The sequence below is a fragment of the Uloborus diversus genome, chromosome 1 (assembly GCF_026930045.1).
Source record: "Uloborus diversus isolate 005 chromosome 1, Udiv.v.3.1, whole genome shotgun sequence".
Taxonomy (NCBI): domain Eukaryota; kingdom Metazoa; phylum Arthropoda; class Arachnida; order Araneae; family Uloboridae; genus Uloborus; species Uloborus diversus.
In genome coordinates, this window is record NC_072731.1 from 93,328,094 (window position 1) to 93,355,455 (window position 27,362).

The following is a 27,362-nucleotide window of genomic DNA, read 5'->3' on the forward strand; positions in this document are numbered from 1 at the left end:
GAAAACTACAGACAACTATGGGCATAGCCAGGATTTAGGTTCGGAAGAGACAATCAAAGGTGCAACAAGATAGTGATTTTTAGTTGCCAAATTCCCCCCCCCCCCCCAAAAAAAAAAGTCCTCATTTTAACCAATGTCTGATGATGTTAGGAGAAGGATTTGGGAATTTATAGTCCCCTTTAATATCAAAAAGTAATTACTTCAAAGCTATCATTGATGACATTACATTAGGGAGGAAGGGACACCCAAAAATCATTGATCATAGGGGCAAATGTTCTCCTCAAGAAATGTTTCAAAATTTAAGTCCTAAAAATGAGTTTTCAACAGTCTGCCTTTTTGGTGACAACAGGAATGAGCATATGCATCAGACCTACTCTTTAAGGGAGGAGTTGTCCCTCTATACCCCCTCTGGCCAGTGCCGGATCTAGGAAGTTTCTGAGGTGGGGCAAAGCTTTAAAATGCCGCCCTCCCCCCCCCCCCCCACACACACACACTCATCTTGCTTTAAATTTTTCTATCAAGTTGTATTTTAGTATTTTTAATAAACTGTAAAGTGCAAATGGATTTGATTAAAAATTCACTTTATACTAAGCATGACAGTATGTTTTTTTTGTGTGTGTGTGTGTGTTAAAACGGAGATATACCGTAACACAAATTGTAATTAGAAACCCTCTCTACTTTTTTTGCAAAAACGATTTCAGTGTTCAGATACGGGTGCTTTATTTTTAATCTTCTACTTTTCGCCACTTAGTCCAGAATCTGACAGCACATGTGTCGGAAAATTTGAGAAGAGATTTTTTTTTCGAAAATGTTCAATTGGTGTCCTAGAAAGTATTTTGGACTTGGTTGACATCTTCCACCTGGTACATTTCCCTGCTTTGATGTTATCAAAGATGGTGGCCCGTAGCACTCATAAATGCTCAACGCTTCTGTAGAAAGTTTGAGCAGGGAGAATTTTTTAACACAGAAGTTTAATAGGCGTCCTAGAAATTATTTTGAGCTTTCAGTGGACATTTGTCCATCTGGTACATTTTCTAGACTAATGTCATCAAAGATGGCGGCAGTCCACCCTCATAAATGCTCGTATCTATATTAATACTTAACCGATTTGCTCCAAATTTGGTCACTATGTTGCAATTAGTGTTTTTAAGGTGGATTGCGATGCGTTTTAACTATTGCTGTAAATTAATAAATATTTATTTTTTTTTTTATTGTATAACACATATTCCTTTACAAATAGTAAAAAAATAATGCAGATAGTAAATGCGTTGGAACATGTTCAAATTTATGTTAAAAGTATGGTAAGTAAATATCTAATATTATCTAAAAAGTCTCAAGTTGCTTGTAAACCTTTGCAACTACACTTGCAGAAAGAGCAACAGGTATTTTAAGAAGGCACACTTGAAATTTTCCCTATCTGATAGGGTGGCCCGGGGGCTCTCCCCCAGAAAAATTTTTGAAATTGTAGTCCTATGAACACAGGTTTAGAGTCTCTCTGGTGATGTTACGGGGTGGAATTTTTCATGAGGACTTGTGAGGAAATTGTTATGAACTGAAGTTTTAAAATACTATTATAGGCGATATTTATTGACGTTAGAGAAAGGCAGGGGACTAAGGGGCTCTTTCCAATTGATTTTTTATTTTTGGAAAAATACAGTAAAATCTATCATTCCCCTCCCAATTTTTCGAAATTGAAGTTCCAAAACGCAGTTACCGACAAATTTCGATCATGCCCCCCCCCCCCCCGTAGATCCGGTTATTCTCTGGGCACACAACCATGCACACACCCAAGGTCAAATTATTTTCAGAAGTGAAATTTATTTTGCAACCTACAAGGTATTCTACTTCGATTTACCAGGAAAATAAAAGACTCAAGATTATTTAATGGCAACTGAACTGAAAGGTATTTCAACTATTGAAAAAAAAAAATCAAAGAGCACTAAATGCAACCACATAAACCCCCAAGTGCCTGTTACAAATGTTGACATAAAAAAGTAAGGAAACACCTTGAAATACATTTGTATAAATATATCTAGAATTATTTGAAGCACATTGCTTTAGCGTAACTGATGTGAGAAAGATGCATTTAATATGACCTTAAAAATAAAAACATAGGTCAAAATCTCTATAGATTTTGCATAATTATAATCCCATATTTATTAGTTGTAAAGCTGTAAACTGAAAATATTGAATCAAATATAACATGGGATACATACATGGACACAACCAGAATTATGAGAGAGAAGGGGATTGGTTGATTCAAACAATCTAATGTTAGATACATATAAACATGCATTATTATTTATGTATGGTCATATGTTTTAAGTTTATTATATGTAATTAATAATAAAGTATTATTAAGCATTTTTTGAGGTCAAGGGTTCCCTAACCTTCTTTCTGGTTGTACCCATGGCATTTGTACTACACTTAGTCAAAAAAGAAAAACTACTATCACGTACATTGTATAAAATACACGATTACTGTAAGAAAACTACAGCTAACAAATCTGATATTAAATGAGAGCAATTAAAAAGCAGTTGCATATAATTCCTTACTAAATGCTAAAAATAAAGGCAAACTATGGTTCCAAGATCATTCACGCTGCAGCCATCTGCGAGTAGGCGTATTGAAAATTGCAAGAGGCTGCCAGCACAGCAATATAAAAATGCAAATTCTCATTCAATCTTTTTTTTTTTTTTTTGCTATGGCCTGAGCAGCTAGCTAGCTATCTAGACTACACCTTCTAGCAGAACTACTTCAGGCTTAGATTTAAATTTATAATCACCTTCCTCCTTACCTTCGCCCTCGAACGCCTCTTCGCCATCTGTCATGAGTTCATCGTCAGAGCAAATGTTCAGGACATTGACTAGCATTTCAGTTACTGGAAGGGAGAAACAAACAAGATTTTTTTCATTTGCATAATTAATTTTTTTTTTGCTTTCATACAATATGTTTCCAAAATCCTTTCAAAAGCTATTTTAATGCTTGATTGAACAGCTTAGAAAATGACATTATTGAAGAAATTGCGACTGCGTGGAATACAATTATTGTTCTCCTTGAACATTTGTTTCTATTTCTTTTTCCTTTCTTTGTTGAAAGCTGTTCAAATGAAAGTATGTTTCACTCACATCATAAGAACCCAACAAATTGAGTTAGGACTACTAGTAGTGGATCAAAAATTAGCAGCTGAAACATTTGGTAAGATTACAATAATTAATAACTACCTTTCATACAAAAAAATAAACACAAGATGCAGGGGGAAAAAAGCAAGCCGCAAAATATAAATTTTGTTGCATAACACTCTTTTGCGCAAAATGTTCTCCCACAAAGCTTTTCAATTCGTGATAGATCCTATTTATTAAATCAAAATAAACAAAGACTAATTAACTGTATCAAACATTACTTCAGAGTTATGCCATTGGCAAGAGAAATTTATCTGTGCCAGAAAAGAGAAAATCATTTCCACGACGGTCCAACAATATAAAAATAGGAATGGAATTCTTTTAGAAAGCAAGAGATGATAATATTTTACGACAAAGGAACACTTCCTAATTTGGGGGGGGGAGATATTTTTTTATGGTGGAAGGGGGTCTCAAACTGAAAGCATTTATTTGTGACTTGTTACTAACTTAAAATCTGAATTTTCTGCTTAATTTCACTACTCATTAAAAATGACTAAATAACAAAACACAGAGGATGACTATATTATTTGAATACTCTATTTTACATAACCCTATCTTATATTTATGAATGAAATCTCACCTTTCTCTCCAACAAATGGAAGAGACCACGTGAAGACATCCATGAAATTTGGCAACCAGTAAGGATGAGGAGAACAGTTGAACTGACGAATATTCATTATATTATTTTCATATTTTAGAACAGCAGCTGCAATGGAAACACTTAAGTAAGAACTTCCATTTTGAAAACATATGCAACAAAACTCATGAATAGTTAGGGGGAAATAATTGGGTCGATTTGTGCAAACATCACCTTCATGCAAATTCAAATCTCATTTAAATAAAATGAAATCCTCCCCTGTTTTTTCTGTTTAAACAAGTATTTTTAATGGGCTCAGAATTCATACTTGATTCACACAAATATACATGCAATATTCAATATATCCAAATATTAAGGGATTGAGCAAACCACATCCGAATCTGGCATTCACTTGCAGCTTTCTCGGCAAAATTTACAAATTTTTCAGCATGCTTTTGCAGCGCTCTTACCATTTTCATAGGAAAAAAGCATTGCATATCTTTTTTCTTCAGATATTTTACTCATTTTTAAATCGATATGATTTTTTACAAGATTGATGAATAATATAAATGTGTTCACAAAAAAAAGCAGCCTGAAATGTTACCTTTTAAACAAATATTTATCTGAGGCAATCGGATTAGGGTTGCCATGTATATATCAACACTATCTAGTGAAAGGAAACCACAGGGACTTTTTAAGGGATCCAGTATGAAATTTTTATCTGGCCTATTTAAAATGTATGCATTGCTTTGACAACTCATTACTGAATTAAAGTATAAATTAAATCCTCCATATCAAAATTTTTTCTGTCCCCTAGTCATGTAAGACATATTTAACTGCATTTCACTTCTTCTTCCTGAATTTGACGAAGAAATAAACCACTTCATAAATCATCTGAGATATTATGCAACTACAACAATCTGATGTTAAGCACTGCTAACAGAAGGCATGCTGCATTTAAACATATGCCTGGGTGTTTGATCAAAACTGTTTTTCAAGTCTCAGATACATTGACTCTTTCCTTTGTCCTAAGTGTGAAGAAAAGTATGAAATATCACTTATTTCTGTAGGCCAGTGAATGGATTTTCTGCTCCTAGAAGTATTTTTTCTTCCTTTGGCTTTTCAGCAATCAGCTCTGGCATTGTTCTTGAATATGAACATCTATCAGGTTTTATACAAGTAATGCATTTATCAACTAGATGCAGTACCTTCTAGTTTCTTTAATACATGGTTCTCAAATGCTATATCTTTAAATTGTAAATATGTTAAAAACATACTTTTTTCACACTTCTGTAAAAAACTTCCAAACAATCCAATAGGCTACCAAAATGCTTTTTTTTAGAGAGACATTTTTGAACATAGTTTTTGAACCTCTCTCTATCTTTTAACTTACCAACACACCTTTATAAATTAAAGAGCTTTTTCAAGCATTTAAGAGTTCAAGAAAACTGTCTCAAACAAGGTGTCCATGATTTAAATCAGGATTTTAACTTATTTCAGAATGTTAACAGATTTTTACTGAAATTTCAGAGTTTAAGTTTTAATGTGCCACCCTAGATTTTTTTGAAAAAAATATCTGAATTACTCATTTCAAGACTTATTTTATACCAGCAAAATTCTTTTTTTCCTTCTGTGAGAAAAATATTTCACATTACAAAAACTTTTTTAAAAAGAGAGAGAGAATTCTACCAAATTGAATCTGAAAAATTTAGTTTTCAAAAATGTTTGGTATACTTTCAAAACTCAATCATTTGAAAAGAAAACCTTCAATCCAAAGCCAAAAAGATTTCAAAAGATTTTTTTTTTTAAGTAAGTATTTAATACATCATAAGTAGAAAAAAATACTGTACCTTTATTATTATAAACATCTAAATAATTTGGTGCAGAGAAAATAGTTATTAGTGATGGGAATCCAGTCGTTTGACTTTTTCTATACATGCGGTATCTGAAATCAGAAATTGACGAATTAAAATTTTAGTATGCATTCATTTTACAAAGTATTCATGATAAACTTTCCTCAAGAGATTTAAAATAGGATTGCTTCAGCTAAAAGAAAAACAATTTAAGAAACCATGTAAACTACAATGAAATATGTTTTAACACAAAAAATTTGTTAATGTGAAGAGATTTAGCGGTTCGGACAGTATACTGTGCAATTTAATACAAGTCTCAACAAGAAATTCTTTTAACATGAAAAATTATTTTGGTTCCTTAAGCTTCGTGTTAAACATTTTCCACTATATATCAGGGGTCGATCCAGGTTTTATTTTTTGGATCCTCATTTTGTGAAAAGACAAAATATTTTTGTGAAATTTCGTTATTTTTGTGAAAAAGCAAAATATTTTTGTGAATTTTCTTTATTTTTGTAAAAAAGACCTTGTGATTTTTTTCTTGGAAAAGATTATATTAAAGCATTTTTAGCTGTCGTATCATTATAGAAAAGCCTTAGACAGGTTTCAGGGGTGATTGCAAGTTCTTGAAGAATACCTGAAAGCTGTCAAGAGAAAATGCGCTGGGGGGAGGGGGGGAAGTAAGACCCTTAACATTTTATTCGTTATTTGACACATACATTACATTTATTGCTTTTTACAAATATACATATGCAAGGCACACTTTCTTAACACTAGAAAGACGGCGTTTTGCGTATACCTAGAAAGACGAGCAGCGGTCACTTTGACCACCATACTTAAAAGATTGGAAATTTCCTCCTTTCGGGATTTTTAACCATAGAAAAGATTTGTTTCATCATATCAGAGTTTAATTTAACAATTTAATCGTAATATAGTCTGCAAATAAATCTCAGATAGCTTTTTTTTTGTTTTATGTTCGATCAAGTGAAATACACATGCTCTACACAATTGGCATTAAGAAAGAGCAAATTTGTACAAAAAAGAGAAAAAATTTTTAGCATGTAATAGCTAACAAGTAATATAATCAACCATGCATGTGTTTGGTTTAAAAAATATCTTAATATCGCAAGATACCGTACATTACTATCTTTTACAGTATTTCGAAATACTTATGTTATCACATCGCCTGCATGTTAGCCATTAACATTTTTTTTGGCAATTAGAACAAATGCTCGTAGTTTTATTTCTGCATAATTTAATTTCACACTATTTTAATCTTTTTCCTGTGGTAGATACTTATTTATATGCAGCAAAATCGACCAGTGGAGGTGACTTGGAGGAAATTGTAGAAATAGGAGTTCAGTTTTTGAAACTGTCCCCCTTTTTTTTCGGCGTCGGTAACTTTTCCCTTTTTCTTTCACTACTTTTTATATTTTGAGCGTCAATTTTTATTAGCGAGGTTTTTTTTGATTCTAACTCAGAAGAACAATCCTTTTCTGCAAATCTTGGCTCCGAAAAATATTCGCAATAATCTCATGAAAGCAAACTATTCTCATCGCTAGGAATATATTTCTCTTCAGACAAGTCACACAGTTCATTCAAACCATAATCTGTTTTAGATGTGCAGCAGTTTCAGGAGTTAATAATCCTATAATTTTTGCTTGTCGTCAACGGTTCTTCTCGATATCATGAAGATAATTATGTGACTGAGAACTTCATTATCACCGAAGAAAATAAACATCAATTCTTCAAACAAAGCACATGTTTTGTGCACAAAAGAATTCCAGCAAACATTTTTGGAATTTATCTCTGTTTATATTTACTTCTTTTTAGACCCAAAGTAATTTCACGTGTCCAGTCACATGCTTTTCAAATTTACCTTTCTCAACTTTGCACCTGCGCAGATAACAGAAAACTGAAACTATGCAACCAGCAAGTGTTTCGCATTTTCCTAACAGTTCAAAGAATTAAACCTCACCAGCAGGTGCTACTCAAGCTCAAAAGAACATTACTCACCCTGACAACTAACAATAGTCCATAGTACACACAACTGATAAGAGAAAAAAGAAGAAAACGGGTGCATAAAGAAAGGTTCCCTTAAGCGGTCAAAATGACCGTAGTCAGTCTTTCTAGGTATAAACATTTATAGCGACTATAATAATAATCCTAAAAGGAAAAAATTACTGTTGTAAGATCTTAATAAATAGTTAGGAAAAGTCAATGAAGGAAAAAGAATTTGAAAATTAAACGCAGCAAATATGAGCATTTGAAAATCGTTTGCGGTCAAAATGACCGCTTCCGTCTTTCTAGTGTTAAGGTGAAAGTCTCACAACAGAATTCCTGTTTGCCCCTCTCAAATACTTTAAGAGCAATGAAAATTGCACATGCTGCTGAACGTAATGATAACTCCTAATAAATACAATATGAACAGACTCAAAGATATCACATATTTCTTAACACAGAAGTGAAATACTCATTAAAGATTCCATAAATGTCTTTGAAAAACTTAAAAGTAATTAAAACCCAAAATAATACTGCACCAGCATTCAGCGTTTAATTTTTTTGACTTTTGACGTTCTTACAGAGTAGGTATTTCGTTTAAAACTTTGCAATTTAATGATGTTAATAAATATATAAGAAATTTTATTTGTTTGCCTCTTAACAAGGTACAGTAAACATCAAAAAATGCGAAAAATTCGTTTACCATGGCAGATGTAAGGAAATCAAGATCTTCAAAACAAATAAAAAAATAAAAACAGCATGTAAAATAATTTTATTTTAAGTAAAGTTATTTTAGAATTGGATTTTGAAACTCAACACAAATTAATACTAAATATATATTGCGTAATCAAAGTAAAATTTAAGATTTTCCTGAAAACAAGCTACCAATCACAAGTGTCCCTCTCCCGTCCCTCCTCTGACGCTCTCAAGCAAAAACACCTTACGCAGCAAGCAAAAAGATAAGATGGGGGAAGGTGGAAGAGGCTCCCGCGTAGATGCGTACACATTTACGTTTAAAAAATATTGTGAAAAGGCTGCCTTTTTATAAATTTTTGTGAAGGGGCTGCTTTTACAACGCGGAATTTTGTGAATGGGGCCGCTTTTGCGATGAGGAATTTTGTGAATGGGGCCGCTTTTGTCATGCGGAATTTTGTGAAGGGGCCGCAAAGCGGCCCCAATTTGGCGCTGGATTGACCCCTGTATATGAATATTTTAAACTGAACATATCCAGTTTAAAAATCTGCAAAAACTTTCCCGAGAGGTACAATTTATTTTTATTACAGTAGACCCTCGTTTTACATGGGGGTTAAGTTCCACAGAAATGCTGCATAAATTGAGACCTAATAGTAATGTTAAAATAGGGGTTAGGTTCCATAGATAAAAAAATACTTCATTCTAGTGATGGCTAATTGTATAAGTTTCATGTGTATTTATATCAATTTTTATGCACAACATTTATAAAGAAAACAAATTAATTTCATGTTCTGATTATAAAGAGGAGCTGGCTATGATAGGCTTTTGGCAGTCATTAAGAGTTTTTCTCTGCAATTCTTTGCAGAGCATTAACGCATCAATAATCACTTGCCTCATTTCCATGATAGAATCTTCCTTCACTAACAAATCAGAAAGATCATTTCTCTTGTCTAGGAATGGCTCAAAATTTTCAATGTGAAAGTTTTTGGTTGTGTGTCATCGGTGTCAGTATTCTCGTTGGTTTTGGTCTCCTTTGCCACTCCTAAAAGCTCTTCCATTGAGTACTGAACTGTGTGAGTTTAATAACTTTACTTCTGGAAAGAGCTTAGGAACCGATTGCATAAAATGTCTCCAGTAGCCCAAGCTTGATTATTAGCACGCCAAAATGAAGTTTATTGCGCGTAATCTGCAATCTTTAGGAGTTTGGATTTTGAAAAAGGGGAAAATGTTATCTGTTTGCATTGCACATCCTCGTAAAACCGAAACTTATCCAAGTAAAATAAAATAAAGGTGTCAAATCTTAAACCGCATATAATCGAAACCGCGTAAAACGAGGGTCTACTGTATTAAACAAATACAGATTTAAACACACTATTATATAAGTAGGCTTGGAGTAATCTACAACAACGTAATCTTAAACGGAGTAATCAATTAAATTTTTGGGTCATCATAATTAGGAGGGATATAGACTACTAATTTGGGGGGGGGGGGGGTCATAATGAGTATTTATCATGAAACAATTTTTTTTAATTGTTGCAGCTTTCAGTTGTCTGCCATAATTTTATAAATGAAAAAAAAAATTGAAAAGGAGTGAAAAATTAAATATTCTTTTTATTATTATAACTGTTATCATAATTTATGCATTCCTTATAAATATTAATGCATCCCTTCCCCTCTTTCTCCAAAAAAGTAGTCAATTTTGAAAATATAGTTAAAGTGATCATGCAAAAAATTTAAGTAATTTGTGAAGGAGTGCATTTCGCAAATACGTAACAGAACATAAAATGTCGCAAAAGAGATTAAATGCTACGCATAGAGCAATTCTTTGCAGTGTTACTTCAAAACATGTACTGTAAAAAGTTTGGGATTAACTCTATAAGCTTTAAAATAATGATTTTCGATAAAGCATATTTTACACATTTCTCCTAACAAATTTCTCAGGTTCGTAAAATTTGAAGAGTGCATATTAAGTGACATCCCAAAAGGTAACGACATCAGGAGGAAGAATTTTTCTGCACCCTCTACCCAGAGCTATTTTCCAATAAAAGTACATTTAACTCTATACTGTTGCACATAAAAGCAAATTGTTCCCTTTGTACTTTAATATTCTCAGTCCGTTAATGCTTTTTAAATTTCTAAAGCCACTTTAATTCCAAGGGATCAACAGATAGCAGCTTTCATCTCATTGGGAATTATCACAACAAATCTGTGCTCTATTAGATGCTGTTCATAGTGTGAGGGTGCGGGAAAAATTTGCTCCCACCTTCCAATGGCCCTGGTAAGACAATAAATGTCTATAGGCATAAAAAAATACTTTCTACAGGGTGCGGCAAAAAAAACCCGGACAAGCAATTTTTCATTCACATTTATTGAAAATAAAGAAATTAACAAAACACAACCAATAGCAATATGAGTAAACCTTAAGTAATTGAAAAATGTAATTGTTTTCAAACTGACCGCCGCTTGTAGTTGTACAGAAGCATAACCGCTTATTGAAATTTTCAGCCATTGGCCGCAAGTCTTACCTTTAATCTATCCCATTTCCGCCGAAGAAGTTGATTTAGGGTCAATCCATACAGGTTCGACGGATGGATACATTACATTTTTAATTGTTTTGAAACCCACATCCCAAAAAGCTGCATATGAATGATGTTTAAAACCATTTTTATTTTTTTCCTAACCTTGGCCTTTGATTTTTTAGAGGTCATCAAAAGTCATAGTCAAAAATGGGGCTTTTAGACTTTTGCACTTTGGGCCAAAACTAATTTAATAATAATCATGGCAGAAAATTTTATATTTTGATGTTAAACTGCATAAGATAATAGTCTTGCACACTGAGTTATGTATCTGTAACTTAATAACTAAAATAATGGCAGCAGGCCAACGTTCAAGGAACCAAGTAAAATTTTTACTCATTTCAAAGGGTCATAACTCGCTTAGAGGATAAAAACACAAAGTGAAATATGGCAAAAACTAATCACTGGAATCACACTAATGATAGAATCTAACTGTAAAAGTGCGTTTGTTTACCCTTTATAAATTACAGCCCCTCAAAGATTTTAAAAAAAATTGACAAAAATGACATTTTTAGACCCCTGTAAACCAAAAGGGGATGGAATTAAAAATAAAATTTCTTAGTCAATTGAATATTCCATTCAAGTACTGTTCATGCTATATATATACAGTAGAAGACCGTTATAACGCCGACCTGTAAAACCAAATTCTCTATAAATTGCACTACTTTTCAGAAGTAAACAATAGGTTTTGATGTTTAAAAAATCCCTCTGTTTAGCTTTGCAAAAATAAAAATTGTTTGGCTAATTAAATTTTGAAACTTTTTCATCTTTCCATTTTATTTCATAGCTTTAAATTGAAAATTAGTACTCATAGTAAACAGAAAATACCAGATGGCTCTTGAAAATGCAGCTGTTATGCCAACCATGAAGCTAGCAGAAGTGCAGGAATTTGATTATGAAACATATTTATTTGTGAATAACTAATTGTAATATTGGTGCTTTAATACTCATTGCAGATAAAACTCATTCTGAAGTGCTAATATATAGATATATTCTGAATATTAATTTCAAAACTTGTGAAATGATCTATATAACGCAAAAACCTGTATAACACAAAAGTTCTGGTCCCAAGGTGTGTGTTATAATGGTCTTCTACTGTATTTCTTTGTGTATTTGGTTTGTAAAAAAGATACAGGCCTTTGAAATTGAGTAATTCTGCTAGTTAATTCACACACTAAAACAGAAATAAAAAGTGTGAAAATTTCATTACACCTTCTTAAATTATGTATACATGCATATTGTGCTCTATATATTACAATAGAAGACTGTTATAATGCACATCTTGGGACCACAGCTTTTGCGTTATATAGATCATTTCACAAATTTTGAAACTAACATTCAGAATATATCTATATATTAGCCCTTCAGAATGAGTTTTATCTGCAATGAATATTAAAGCACCAATATTACAATTAGTTATTCACAAATAAATATGTTTCACAATCAAAAGAAAATGCATTGTCCTGCACTTCTGCTTGCTTCATGGTTTGCATAACAGCTCCATTTTAAAGAGCCATCTGGTATTTTCTGTTTATTATGATTACTAATTTTAAATTTAAAAGCTTTAAATTAAGATCGAAAGATGAAAAACTTTCAAAATTTAATTTGCCTAACAATTTTTATGTTCCCAAAGCAAAACAGAGTGATTTTTCAAGCTTCAAAACCTATTGTTTACTTCTGAAAAGTTGTGCGGTTTATAGAGAATTGTGTTATACAGGTCAGCACAAGGACGGATCCAGAGAGCATTCAAGGAGGGGGCGATTGATTTCAGTTATTTATATTCTCAAACCTTTGCCTCCTAACATCATCAAAAGTGTCCTATAATTGGCTTTTTTGGACTTTAATTTAAGAAACTTTCCAGGGGAGAGCTATATCATCTAAGATTCTCTAAAATTGTTTTTGGAACTTCAAAAAACTTCCTGTTGAAAGTTCCAAACCGATCCTTATCTCAAAAGCTTAATTGCGTTTTCAAGACTACAATTTTGAAAAAATTCTGAAGGAGAGCCCTTTTGTTTCGTAAAATTGTTGAAGACCGTCTAAAATTAAGCTTTTAGAACTCCGGTATCAGAAATATGGCGAAGGAGAGTTCCTCCATCTCGACTCAAGGAGGGGAACGATCGCCCCCATCGTCCCTCTCTTGTATCCGTCCTTGGGTCAGCGTTATAACTGTCTTCTACTGTATAGTATTCTGAAACAAACATATTTTAAGTATAAAAATAATTATTTTAATTTGATAACTTAAAAAAATTTGGACATGAATGAGTAGTTCATACTTGATTGATAACTCAAGTAGTTAATTTATAGACTATAAAGCTAAGGTACACAAAAAAAAAAATTTAATGCATACAAACATGAAATCTGTACATTAAATTATGTAACTTGCCTTAAACATATGCAATAACATTATATATACAAAATTTAAATTTAAAAAAGTGAGTTTTTTCTTTCTTGTTTGAGTGTAGTTTTGAGAAAATGAACTGGCCTTTCACTTAGTAGTACTATAGTTCTAATAATGACACAGTATATGGCATATTGGAATGCTTTACCAAGGCACATTCATAATTTGATACTTTGAAACTGTACCATTTACAAAGACAATGAGAGGGGTTCTAAATTTAGTGGTCAACACAAGCTATGTAATATCTCTTTTGACAATAAAGGACATTTTCTTTTAATAATCTTTTTAGTAACACACTATTCTTCATACCTATTGCTAGTGAACAATAATTTTACTGGGAGAATATTTAAACAGGGTGTCATAAAGCAGGGATTAGATCTTGTATTGGGAGTTTCATTTGCAGAGTCAAGCCTTTTTTGCAGCATTTTTCCAGCTAGTTTAATATACTGAGTGCTCACAAGGATACATGCAATGTTTAATAACAAAAATGCAGAATGTATATATTTCTGTAGGAGATAAAATGCGACTTCTAGTAGTTCTTTGCAAGTGGGTCTTAGTATCAATTCTTTTTATGGTTCATCTGATTCTGTCACATTGTCCATTAGGGCTCGACCGATGGCATTTTTTGGCCGATGGGCCGATGCCGATTGTTGGCCGATTGTTCAAAGATGGTCGATGGCCGATGGCCGATTGTTTTCCTCCAAATGGCCGATTGCCGATGGCCGATGGCCGATGCTTTTGGCCGATGGCAAAAAAAAAAAATCTAACAGAAATAAATTGATAAAATTGTCAGAGATTTAAAGGATCATTGATTCATTTCACTTTACTTCCTTTCTACGGATAAGGAATTGCAATACTCCCCCCCCCCCAAAAAAAAAATCAGATTTCGACCTAAATTTTTATTTTACGATCATCCAATTTAAACTTCACAAGTTTTTTCTGCGCATATGTACATGCATATGTACCTAAGAACATATATATGACCGAAATATCCATCTTGAAAGCCTCCTTAGTTAAAATTATCGCAAATTCTCTTGTGATGTTTTCCTACACGTAAACTTAAGTCACTCAAAAACGTTATGAAATAGTAAGTTGAAAACTCATACGTAGGTAGTATAATCTAAAAGTTCGAGGACAAGTTGTATAAAAATTTACCGTGAATCTATCTACAAAATAGTCACCTTGAACGACTATGCACTTCTGCCACCGTTCGTATAGCTTTTAGAAGGACTCCTGGAAGACATTTATCGCAACCTCCTGTAAGGGCTCTTTCGCTGCTGCTTTGACTTCATCGTGGGGAAGAAGGCGACTTTCATGTTGAGGATGCACGGTTCGATTGGTCAATATTCTGATATGACAAACCAATAACATCACGTTTCGTCGGACTTAGCTCCGTGTGACTTTTACCTGTTCCCAGCAAAAAAAACATTTGCATGGATGCCGCTTTCTTCCGTCAGGAGAAGATAAAGCTGCATCACAGAAGGTAGTGAAAAATGGCTTCCAGGAGTTTTTCCAAAAGTTATATGAACACTGGCAGAAGTACATAGTCCCTCAAGATGACCTTTTGTAGGTGGATGTGCTTCGGTAATGTGAACTATTCTGGGTAAGGTTTTATACAGCTTATCCCTCGAACTTTTGGATCGTACTACGTACAATCTGTATAGGGTGTAGTTATGCTTCTCCTTTTTTGACTGCTGTATGATGGAAGACGAAGAACAACAGTCAAAAAAAAAAAAAAAAAAAATGGTGGAAAAACAAAGAGACTGTTTAATAACCAATTGATTTTTTTTTTTTTTAAATTGAACATATAACTAAGATTTCAGTAATATTTTAATAATGTTTGGATTTAGGTAAACTAAACATAGTTAAAAAGCATTAAATTATGTTGTTTAATCATTCAAAAAAAAAAACTATGAAACCGTCAACAAATTACGCTATTAAAGTGGAAAGATTGCACGTAGACATTTTTTAGTCATCAAGTTAAACAAAAAAGGTAACAGATAAATTACAATATTAAATCATAATAGGAATATTTTTATACTTATTTAAAATTTATGAATAGAAAAGTTGGCATTTTTTATAAAATGTATAACAGTGGTGTAAATTTTGCCGAAAAACGAAATAGCCACGAAATGAGTGAGATTCTTAACCGTTTAACCGCCAAACTATTGACGGATGATCAAATTTGAGTAATTTTTTGAAATTATGTCTATTTATGTCTAGTAAATACAGAAATAAAATAAAATTTCCAGAAAAAAATTTTTTACTATGATTTTCAGTGTGTTCCATTTTTGGAACATTGGCGCTTTGCATGAAGTTTTTTTTTTTTCAGAGAATTTTTTTAAACTAAGAGGTTTTGAATGCGGTTTTTATCTTAGCATACTTTATTGCGGTAAAAATAATATTTTAAATTGCATTTGTGTACATATCAGAATTCAGAAAATCCAATACAGAAATATCTAATGCCCATGATATGAAAGGAAGCATTGCTGGTGAAGTCGTTTGTCGCAATGGAAACATTTCTTAGTCGCATTTTTTTGCACACCGCGCAACGTCCTTGGTATGCAGATACAATATAATGACCGTCAGACATTCTTGATCGTTTATGTAAATGACAACGAGGCCCTGGATGACTTTCTACTCGTACTTTTCTTCTTAGGAGGTCAGTTGTTATTTCTCTTCGGAACTCTAAATGCTTTATCTTGACTTCGTGTAACTCACAATGAAGTAACCAACTAGCTACAACTGAAATATTCAGAGCATTACTAAAAAGATTCCACCACCATTTTTTACTCCTCAAATGAGGTCTGTAGCTCCCTAAAAGTTTATCCAAGACGTCCACACCCCCCCCCCCCCCCATTCCTTCATTGTATGTCTTGATAAGATGAGGTTGTGGCACATCTATATTGCATTTCTGCGCATTTGAGTAACATTTTACAGATGCAAGTGGCTCATGTGTATAACAATTAGATGCTACTGTAACCACTGCATTATCCTTCCAGCTGCACATGTACACTGATCCATCAGATCGATAGTTAAAATTTCCGCGATCTTCTTTAGAAAGGGCTTTTTTGGATTTCCGTGGACAATGGCCAGTTCGGTTTTCAAGAATTGTTCCTGTTGCTCGTACACTTTTTTTTGATAGCTGAGAAATTAAGTCATATGATGTAAAAAAGTTATCAAAGTATACTTCATGCTTAGACGTGTCAGTCAAAACTGATAATAGATCATTTACAACTCTGGATCCTAATTGCACATCAGGGGATCCTTCTTTTTTGCCTGAATAAATCTCCATGGAATATGGGTATCCACTTGAAGAGCACAGCATCCAAATTTTGGAGCCGAATCTTATTGGTTTTCATCTAATAAACATTTTACATGAATGCCGACCGTAGTAGGGAACCATAGATTCATCTATGCTCAATTTTTCATGAAATACACCAAATTATTGAGGGTTTTTACACAATTCTTCGTAAATAGGGAAAACTTTTCTTAGTTTGTCATTTTGTTTTAATTCATGGTTGTCCGTCAAATGAAAGTTGTTTTTTATTTTTCGAAAACGATTTTGAGGCATAATTGTTGGTACAATTGGCACAGATGTATCTTCTGCACTGCTCCAATACATATCTTCAGAAGGAACAGAATGGTACCCACTATATAGCAACAAACCAAAAAATTGTAGGATTTCATCTCTATCAACATCTATTCTTCCTCAGTCATATTGCCTAGTTCATCAGGGGGTAATTGGCATATATCTACATCTGACAAATCCGAATCTGACAATGTCTCTAAATAAGCCACAGCTTACAGTAAGAAATCTTGTAGACATTTTTTAACATTTATGAACAGTTGGTATACGTCAAACAGAATTTCGTTTCGCCCGAAAACAAAGCTAGCGAATTATTGAACTGCATTTAAAATATGAAGAATAAAACGCCTCACTAATATTATTTTTTATTATCGCGTGACAAAGCAGCTGTCCGAGCAGGTGTGGATTCGGAGCCATATAGTCCGTCAAACAGAAGACTGTTATTATTTTCTTTGCTAACGAAACGTCATATCCTTTCAAAATATAAACTTACTTGGTTTTGCCAACATCTACATCAGAGTACATTCAAAATGAGAGAAAAAAAAAGAAACATATGTTACGAAAAATGAAACTTCCCCTTGGAAGTCGAACGATTTACTTTTTGGAAATTTGACTCCCTAAAAAGCGCCAATGTTCCAAAATTGGAACATGCTATTTTGAAGGGGTACACCTTTCGGAAATATCATTGTACATTTCTACAAGCATTTTAAAATCATACATTGAAGTATTTTTCACAACTATAATAAATATCATCACATTTTCTGAAAAAGCCAATTTTTTGGTAAATTTTATAAGAAAAAGTTGCAAAAAGCTAAAAAAAACACTCATCTTTGAAAAATCGCAATAAATAATTGAAAACATATAAACAATCAAGCAGGAAATCAAAAAATACTTTGAAATAAGACTAAACTGTGTTAAAAAAAACTTGTTTATTTTAACGTTATTTCTTGGGAAAATTTTCACTTAAATATGATGTTCCATTTTTGGAACATTGGCGGGTAAACGGTTAAAACGCAGCTACAATAAACAAACTCAATATTTACCCCAAGTTAATAACTGAATACATATACATACTACTTGATTTGATGTTTGCACACGTAATATTGAACAATTTGATTGATTAATCTTTTATGGAGCCCTACAAACACGTTCAAATTAAATTTTTTCAATTTAACAGTAATTTTCTGAAATTTAAAAAATTGCATAGTAGAAAATCCTTGAAACTTTTCTATAACATATTTATTCAACATATGATGAAAAACGAAAATAACTTATTCATTAATTTTATATAAATACATAAAAATAGTTACAACAGAAAAAAAAAAATTGATCGCTATTAATGATGCAAAAAAGGTGCGCATTACAAAATATAGGTGAAACAAGTATAAAAAATACGCAAAATGACATTTCTTGACCAAAATAAATAATCGCTAAATATTTAAGAAATGCTTGAAAACGACGAGGGCGGATTAGGGGGTCACCCTCTAATTTTGGAGTAACTCACAATGTTAAACTTCGGCCCCAACTTCGGCTTAATTTTTTTAGTACAGAAGCGCTACCACCAACACCTCGGAAGAGTTTTCTGAATCTACTTCAGCACTTCCGAAGAAAAATTCAAAATTTCTTTGTTTTCCGAATTATGTCACCATTCAAAACGTCTTTAATCAATTTCTAATTAATGCTCTAAACTCTTCCTAAACAAAAGATAAAACTTGCTTTAAAAAAATCTCTAATTTTATGAATGGTGTTCGTTTTAAACAACTCAGAAGTACAACTTTAGTTTAATTTCAGAAATTGAGGGAGTGAGAGGAGGAGCACGCAAGTGTTCTCGGAAATACAAAAAATAGTCGCAAAAAATAGAGTTCAAAATAATCATAAACATTGAGGCAGAAAAACCCTTTTAAAACTTGCACCCGAGTTTGTTTTGACGTGCAGTGGCGGATTTAAAATGTAGCAAATGTTGCAATTGCGCGAGGGCCCCATAACCATAGGGGCACCGTAGGAGTTACAACAATGCTTTTGATAAATGTTTTACAACTTCTGTGATAGAGAAATACGGCCCCAAAATGTATTTCGACGGGCCCCAATCTTGTAGCTCCGCCGAAGCGATACAGAAAAGACTGCATTACTGTGATTCATATTAAACATCGAAAAATTAAAAATTACCGGTCGGTTCAACGGGAATCGAACCAAAATGAAACAAAACCGGTTTCGCCATCTCATATTTGTTTCCACGGTCTCCAATTCAGTAATATATCACCAAATGATCGTCAGTCTGAGACGCTATATTAGTTTTGCATTGAAATAAGTAATTAATAGCCACAAAAAATCAGTTAATAGGCTTTTTAGAACATACCGATCGAAAACAAAGAGGGTAGGTCACAACTGGAACGTGCGCACTTCCCACAGGTGAAAATTTAGCCTTCTACAGCTTACCATTTTTTAGTTATGACTTATGAGAGATACATACGTGCATCCAGCCGCAAGAAACAACGCAATAATTAACGTGTTTGGTACCTGAATGCAGTATTAAAAACTCTTTCAGGGGTGACTAAAATATAAATTCATACTGAAATTTAAGTAAACAATTTTGTTTGAAAACAACTCCCTTTACTTTGTATTAAAAAGTAAAACAAATATCTTTTTTTTTTTCAAAAACATCGGCCAATTTCCATCGGCTTTTCGATGTTTTTAAGGCCGATGGGCCGATGTTTCCGGCAAGATAGCATCGGCCGCCGACTGCCGATGGCTAAATTTTTTGAACCATCGGCGCCGATGCATCGGTCGAGTCCTATTGTCCATTACCATGTGATTGCATAGAAATGCATTCAGCTCTCAATTTATATAATCATGAAACGGATGTTGACTTAACAGTTCATTCTATTTTTGTAATGTATTTGAGTAAAGTATTTCAGCCACATACTGTGCCACCACCTATAGTACTACTGAGTTCAATTTCACAAAAATTACACACAAACAAGAAATAAAAATTTTTAATTTAAATTTTGTATATGTAATGATATTGCATATGTTAAATGCAAGTTACATAATTTAATGCACAGAGAGCATGTTTGTATGTATTGAAAATTTTTGTGTGTACCTTATTAGTATAGTTTATAAATTAACTACTTGAGCTGTTAATCAAGTATGAACTACTCATTCATGTCCAAATATTTTTCAGTTATCAAATTAAAAATAATTATTTTTATACTTACAATATGTTCTTTCAGTATAATATATTATATAGAGTAGGACTCGACTGATGCATCGGCCTGGCCGATGGTTCAACAATTTAGCCATCTCGGCCTTAAAATACATCGAAACGCCGATGGAATTGCCCGATGTTTTTTGAAAAAAAAAGGACCTTTGCTGTTTTTACTTTTTAACACCTAGTAAAGGGAGTTATTGTTTTCTAATAAATTTTTTTACTTGAATTTCAGTATGAATTTCTATTTTAGTCACCCCTGAAGGAATTTTTAATTTTGCATTCAGGTACAAACAAGTTAATTATTGCGTTGTTTCTTGCAACTGGATGTACGTATATATCTCTCATAAATCATAATTCAAAAATGGTAAGCTGTAGAAGGTTAAATTCTCGCATGTGGGGTGTGCGTATGTTCCAGTTGTACACTTCCCTTTTGTTTTCGGTCGGGTGCTCTGAAAAGCCAATTTACTCATTTTTTGTGGCTATTAATTACATATTTCAATGCAAAACTAATATAGCGTCTCAGACTGACGATCATTTGGTGATATATTGCCGGACTGGAGAACATGGAAATAAATATGAGATGGCGAAACCGGTTTTTGGGTCATTTTGTTAGATTCCCGTTGAACCGACGGTAATTTTTAATTTTTTGATATTTGTAATAGGAATCACAGTAATGCAGTCTTTTCTGTATCGCTTCGGTGGAGTGGCAAGTTTGGGGCCCGTTGAAATACATTTTGGGGCCCTATTTCTCTATCACAGAAGTTGTAAAACATTTATCATAAGCATTTTTGTAACTCTAACGGTGCCCCTATGGTTATGGGACCTCTCGCAATTGCAACATTTGCTAAATTTTAAATCAGCCACTGCACGTCAAAACAAACTCGGGTACAAGTTTTAAAAGGTTTTTCTGGCCATGTTTATGATTATTTTGAACTCTATTTTTTACGACTATTTTTTCAATTTCCGAGAACACTTGCATGCCCCTCCTCCCACTCCCTCAATTTCTTAAATTAAACTCTAGTTTTACTTCTGAGTTGTTTAAAACGAACACCATTCATAGAATTAGGGATTTGTTTTTCAAACTTTATCTATTGTTTAGAAAGAATTTAGAGCATTAATGTAAGAAATTGATTAAAGACGTTTTGAATGCTGACATAATTCGGAAATCAAAGGGAGTTTTGAATTTTTTCTTCGGAAGAGCTGAAATAGATTCAGAAAATCTTCCGAGACGTTGGTGGTAGCGGTTCTGTACTGAAAAAATTAGGCCGAAGTTGCGGCCGAAGTGTGAGTTACTCCAAAATCAGAGGGTGACCCCCCCCCCCCCTAAACCCTCCCTTGTCATTTCAAGCATTTTTTAAATATTTATCGATTATTTATTTTGGTCAAGAAATGTCATTTTGCGTATTTTTCATACTTGTTTCACCTACATTTCGTAATGCGCCATCTTTTTTGCATCATTCATAGCGATCGATTTTTTTTTCTGTTGTACGTAACTATTTTTGTGTATTTATATAAAATCAGTGAATAAATTATTTTCGTTTTTTATAGAATAGTTTCAAGGATTTTCTATTATGCAAATTTTTAAATTTCAGAAAATTTTTGTGAAATTGAAAAAATTATTTTGAACTTGTTTGTAAAACTTCATAAAAGATTAAACAATCAAATTGTTCAATATTATGTGCAAATAACAGATCAAGTATTATATTTATTCAGTTATTAACTTAATGCAAATATTGAGTTTGTTTATTGTAGCTGCGTTTTAAGAACCTCGCTCTTTTCATGGGCATTTCTTTTTTCAGCAAAACTTATGCTACTGTTATAGATTTTATGAAAAATGCAAACTTTTCTATTCATAAATTTGAAATAAGTACAAAAATATTTCTATTATGATTTAATATTGTAATTTATCTGTTATCTTTTTCGTTTAATTTGATGACTAAAAAAGTCTACGTGCAATCTTTTCAATTTAGTTGCGTAATTTGTTGACGGTTTCATAGTTTTATTCTTTTTTTTTTTTTTTTTTGAATGATTAAACAACATAATTTAATGTTTTTTAACTATTTTTAATGTACCTAAATCCATACATTATTACAATATTACTGAAATCTTAGTTATATGTTCAATTTAAAAAAATCAATAGGTTATTAAACAGTCTCTTTGTTGTTTTTTTTCTTTTTTTTGGCTGTTGTTCTTTCTCTTTCATCATACAGCTGTCAAAAAAGGAGAAGCATAACTACACCCTATACAAGTTGTACGTAGTACGATCCAAAAGTTCTGGGACAAGCTTTATAAAACCTTACCCAGAATTGTTCACATTACTGAAGCACATCCACCTTCAAAAGGTCACCTTGAGGGATTATGTACTTCTGCCAGTGTTCATATAACTTTAGGAATCACTCCTGGGAGCCATTTTTCGCTACCTTCTTATGATGCAGCTTTATCTTCTCCTGACGGAAGAAAGTGGCGTCCATGCAAATGTTTTTTTTGCTGGGAACAGGCAAAAGTCACACGGAGCTAAGTCCGACGAAACCTTATGTTATTTGTTTGTCATATCAGAGTAATGACCAATCGAACCGTGCATCCTCAACATGAAAGTTGCCTTCGTCCCCACGATGAAGTTAAAGTAGCAGCGCAAGAGGCCTTTTAGGAGGTTGCGAAAAATGTCTTCCAGGAGTGCTTCTAAAAGTTATACGAATGTTGGAAGAAGTGCATAGTCGTCCAAGGCTATTTTGTAGATAGTTGTGCGTCGATAATATGAACTATTCAGGGTAAGGTTTTATACAACTTGTCCTCGAACCTTTAGATCATACTACGTACGTATGAGTTTTCATCTTACTATTTCATAACGTTTTTGAGTGACGAAAGTTTACGCGCATGAAGACATCACAAGGGAATTTGCGATAATTAACTGAGGAGGCGTTCAAAATGGATATTTTGGTCATCTATATGTTCTTAGGTATATATGCATGTACAGATGTGCCGAAAAAACTTGTGAAGTTTAAATTGGGTGATCGTAAAATAGAAATTTAGGTCAAGAAATTTTATTTTATTTTATTATTATTTTTTTTTTTTTTTTTTTGTGATTACGATTTCTTATTCGTAGAAAGGAAGTTAAGTGAAATGAATCAATGATCCTTTAAATCCCTGATAATCTTATCAATTTATTTCTGTTTGATTTTTTTTTGCCATCGGCCAACGGCATCGGCCATCGGCCATTTGGAGGAAAACAATCGGCCATCGGCCGTCTTTGAACAATCGGCCAACAATCGGCATCGGCCCATCGGCCAAAAAATGCCATCGGTCGAGCCCTAATATAGAGCACAATATACATAGTTTAAGAAGGTATAATGAAGTTTTCACACTTTTTATTTCTGTTTTAGCATGCGAATTAACTGGCAAAACTACTCCACTTCAAATGACTGTATCTTTTTTACAAACCAAACACACAAAACAATATATATAACATGTATAGTTCTTGAATGGAATATTCAATTGGCTAAGAAATTTTATTTTTAATTCCATCCCCATTTTGGTTTACAGGGGTCTAAAAATGGTATTTTTGGTCAATTTTCTGATCTTTAAGGGGGCGTAGTTTATAAAGGATAAACGAAAACACAATTACAGTTAGATTTTCTCATTAGTGTGATTCCAGTGATTAGTTTTTGTGTGTTTTTATCCCCTAAGCGAGTTATGACCCTTTGAAATGAGTAAAAATTTTGCATTTGACCTTGAACTTTGGCTTGCTGCCATTATTTTGATTATTAAGCAGCTACATAACTCAGAGTGTGAGACTATTATCTTATGCACTTTAACATCAAAATGTAAAATTTACTGCCATGATTGTTATTCAATTAGAATTGGGCCAAAATGCAAAGGTTTAAAAGTCCCATTTTCGACCACAACAAATGACTTTTGATGACCTATAAAAAAAATCAAAGGTCAAGGCTAGGGAAAAAATAAAAGTGGTTTTATACATCACTCATATGCAGCTTTTTGTTATATGTGTTTCAAAAAAAAATTTCAATGGTCGAGCACACCCATCCGTTGTGGAAGTTGTGTGGAATGACCCTTTAGAGAGTCCAAACTTTTGTGTGATTTAGGGTAGACCCTAGACTCTAAAATAGGTCATACACTTTACTCCATGGCATTGAGGTCTAGCGAGTAGGGTGCCCACTCTACAGACATCATATCAGGAAAATTCATCTTGCACATTTTGGCTTGCACTATTGTCTTTGTGGAAAAGTAAGCTGGTGTAGATTTTCTAAAAGGAACGTTCAGTCTACATTGCCAAAGTGCTTATTGGCTCACATAAGCTTCTGAAATGTCCCATTGGTACACTTTTTGATTGACTTAAATGCCCTCATCCACAAAAACCAGAATTCTTTTTGCTGCTTGTGAAATTTCGGCCACACACCAAGACCAATTCCAGATTTTGGTGATGTTCAGCATTTGTCAAGGTGCATGGAGGGTATACAGATCAAATCCAGTTGTTCTGAGAGTTATGAGCTGATTTAACGGTGAAAAGCTGCTCATCAGCGAAAGGAATCTCTCCACAGCGGTGACTTGCGGCCTGTCTCAAATGCTTTTGGCATCTTTGGAGCAGCACAAGTTGGTTTTCTTCAGGAAAAGGTTGAACTTTTTGGAACTTGTAATGCTTCTGTGTAAGCTCTGTTTTTACCCTTAGCCGCACTGATTGGTCACATATTCCCATTTCACCAATGACCTCTTTCATGGAAACCCGAGGATTTCATTGAAGTCGCTTTTTGTTGGCCTTACGATTAATAGGAGTGTTCATTGTGCGTTTTTGTACACTTCCTAGATGTCAACTATAATTTTCAAGCTCCTTGAAATGGTATATTGCATCAAACACTGTTTGCCGAGGTACATCAAACAAACAAACTGTTGTTCTATTTGATTAAACAGCTTTAAAATAGCAGATGTTTGCTTGACATTGTAAAACTGCCAAAAAACGAAACTTAAACTAGGAGGTTGATTATAAAGTGATTTCTATCTGAAATGAAGAACAAAAAGAAATAAACACACTCATTAAAAATAAATTAGTTTACATCCGCTCGACGATGCAAACTTTGTACAAGTTTTTTTCTCGCACCCTGTATTACTAACTAGATTTCAAATGGTTGCACTCAAATGCAATCAAATTGTGGCGTTTACTACCTCTTGTTGTTTTAAAAAAATTGAAACCAAATTTTTGAAAAACCAAAATTAACCTCTTTTTGAGGGGAATGAAGATACCCCCTCCCCCCACTTTATAGAACTCTGACGTAATATGACAAATACAGATAATGTAAAGAGAAGACACACGTATCATACCCTGCATCTTGTGCTTCGTGAGCCCTGATGATAGACAGCAGGTTATTCTGCTGTAGAAACTCACAACATGCAGCATAGCTGAAAAATAGAAGATTCTAATAAGTTACACCAGAAATCATGATCAATTTAGCAAGGTACAGAAAATAATTTCAAATCTTAAAAACTAGATAGAAATGCCTTTTAGTCCTGGCCCCACAATGTAGTCCCGTAAAAATTTTTAGGTCCAGAGATTTTCTCTTTAGAATCTTGATCTGTAGGTGTTCTAATGTGAGAATATCTTGGGTAGACATGTTGAATCCTGCGCGAAATAATTTTACAGGCCAGCAAAGATAGCGGCCATTTTGGTTCACTTGCTCATTACGTTTTTCGCAATGGGCGTACCTACAAATTTATTTTTAGTTTTGAACTGCAATTTTTGGAGTTAAGGAAGTCAATTAATGTATTAATTATGTCATAAAATCCGGTCTAGCTGTTTCTTCAACTTTACGTGAAGATATCTCCGACATTTGTTGTTGAATATTCTGGTTACTAAAAAGGGTACAAAAATTAATAAATAATCGAAAATGCTCATTTTAAACTCCTGTTTATCACATACATGTTTCTTCAACAACACAATAAACGAAAAATACAAGATTAGTTACTTTTAAAAAAGGTTACGATCTGTTTTTGCATTGCATGTTAATGCACTACGACGGACGTCTGTATCATTTGATACCGCAGCCACTCTTTTTGAGCAATTTTTATCAGCCCAGTCTATGTGTGGAAAAATTTGTAGATCTGCATCTTCTCTTGAGTTATTCTAATTAAGCTCTTCAATGGTGTGTCTCAAATCTGCTATGAAAAGTATTGCAGATTGCTTCTTCATTAACTGTTAAACTACTAGCAATAGCTGAAAATGTAGCATTGTTGACATTTCTTCTATTTCCTTGCGTGCTAGTTACTGTAAATTTTCCTTATTTGATACTGAAGACCAGAATTTTTCTACCTGCATAGGTACTAGTGTTTTTCTGTCAATTACAGCAATGTTTGTTCTGCCCTTAGTTGATTCTCTTCTCATCTTTTCGAATTATTTCACAACATGCTGCAAATAACTATCGAACACAGGATGAAGGTCATGAAAAGAGCATACAGGAATGAATCCGTGCAGAACATTGATGATAACTTCGCCAAAAGTTTTCTTTATTTGGTGGACTTGTGACATGAAATATATAACGAGGGCAGTTTTTATTGGGGATACTTTGCTAAATAAAAAATGTTCTGGGAACGGATATTTCTTCAATCTAGCTTGGTAGGTGAATCACCACCGCCAGGGGCGTGCACCGGGGGGGGGGGAGATAAGAGAAACCTGTTTGCCCGGGCCTGAGCCTGAAGGGGGCCTATTATTTTTAAAACTAGGGATGAAATATGTGCTTAAACAATATGGAAGGACGGCCGAAACATTTGTGGGCATTTGTGACGGGCCCCAAATTTTCTGTGCACGCCCGTGACCATCACATAATGTGTTCGTTGGAAACAAGTCATGAGCTAAAATATTTTTAATGCATTCTCCCCTTTCTTTCGCTATTTCCATGTCTCTGTACCCTTGTTAAAGTTGATTCTTCCCCATTAGCTTAGAAGTGATATTTTATGAAGACCTGTATGCCTCAAAGCATGGTAGGTTGACTTTGGAAAGTAAATCAGACAATTTTTGAAACAAAATGTATCCAGTCTAAACTGGCGGGTACTGTTCTGATCAATGATTCATGATGCTGAGAAGGCGAATCTTGACACTACCATTCACAAGTTGTTTAGTGAGAAAGCTGTAAAGTTGCTCTGTTTCAGAAATATCATAGGGGTTTACATGTTGATGGATAAAATCAACAAGTCTTTTGACATTTTCATCAAAATACTGGCTATGATTGCCTATAAAAATAAGGATGCGGGACACTCTCACAGTGATCCATTAAAAGAGAACTAG

At 33.5% G+C, this 27,362-nt stretch overlaps 1 protein-coding gene across 1 annotated transcript in view; it reads right to left on the reverse strand.

The window, feature by feature from the left end:
- The window catches only part of LOC129231092 (serine/threonine-protein phosphatase 2B catalytic subunit 2-like), a 109,695-nt gene that overhangs the window by 11,326 nt on the left and 71,007 nt on the right, over positions 1-27,362 (reverse strand). The window contains exons 7-10 of the mRNA XM_054865342.1: positions 25,406-25,483; positions 5,610-5,704; positions 3,763-3,888; positions 2,798-2,881 (exon numbers count right to left, since the gene is read on the reverse strand). Of these exons, the coding sequence (XP_054721317.1) occupies positions 2,798-2,881; positions 3,763-3,888; positions 5,610-5,704; positions 25,406-25,483 (383 nt within the window). The remainder of the gene's footprint in view (positions 1-2,797; positions 2,882-3,762; positions 3,889-5,609; positions 5,705-25,405; positions 25,484-27,362) is intronic.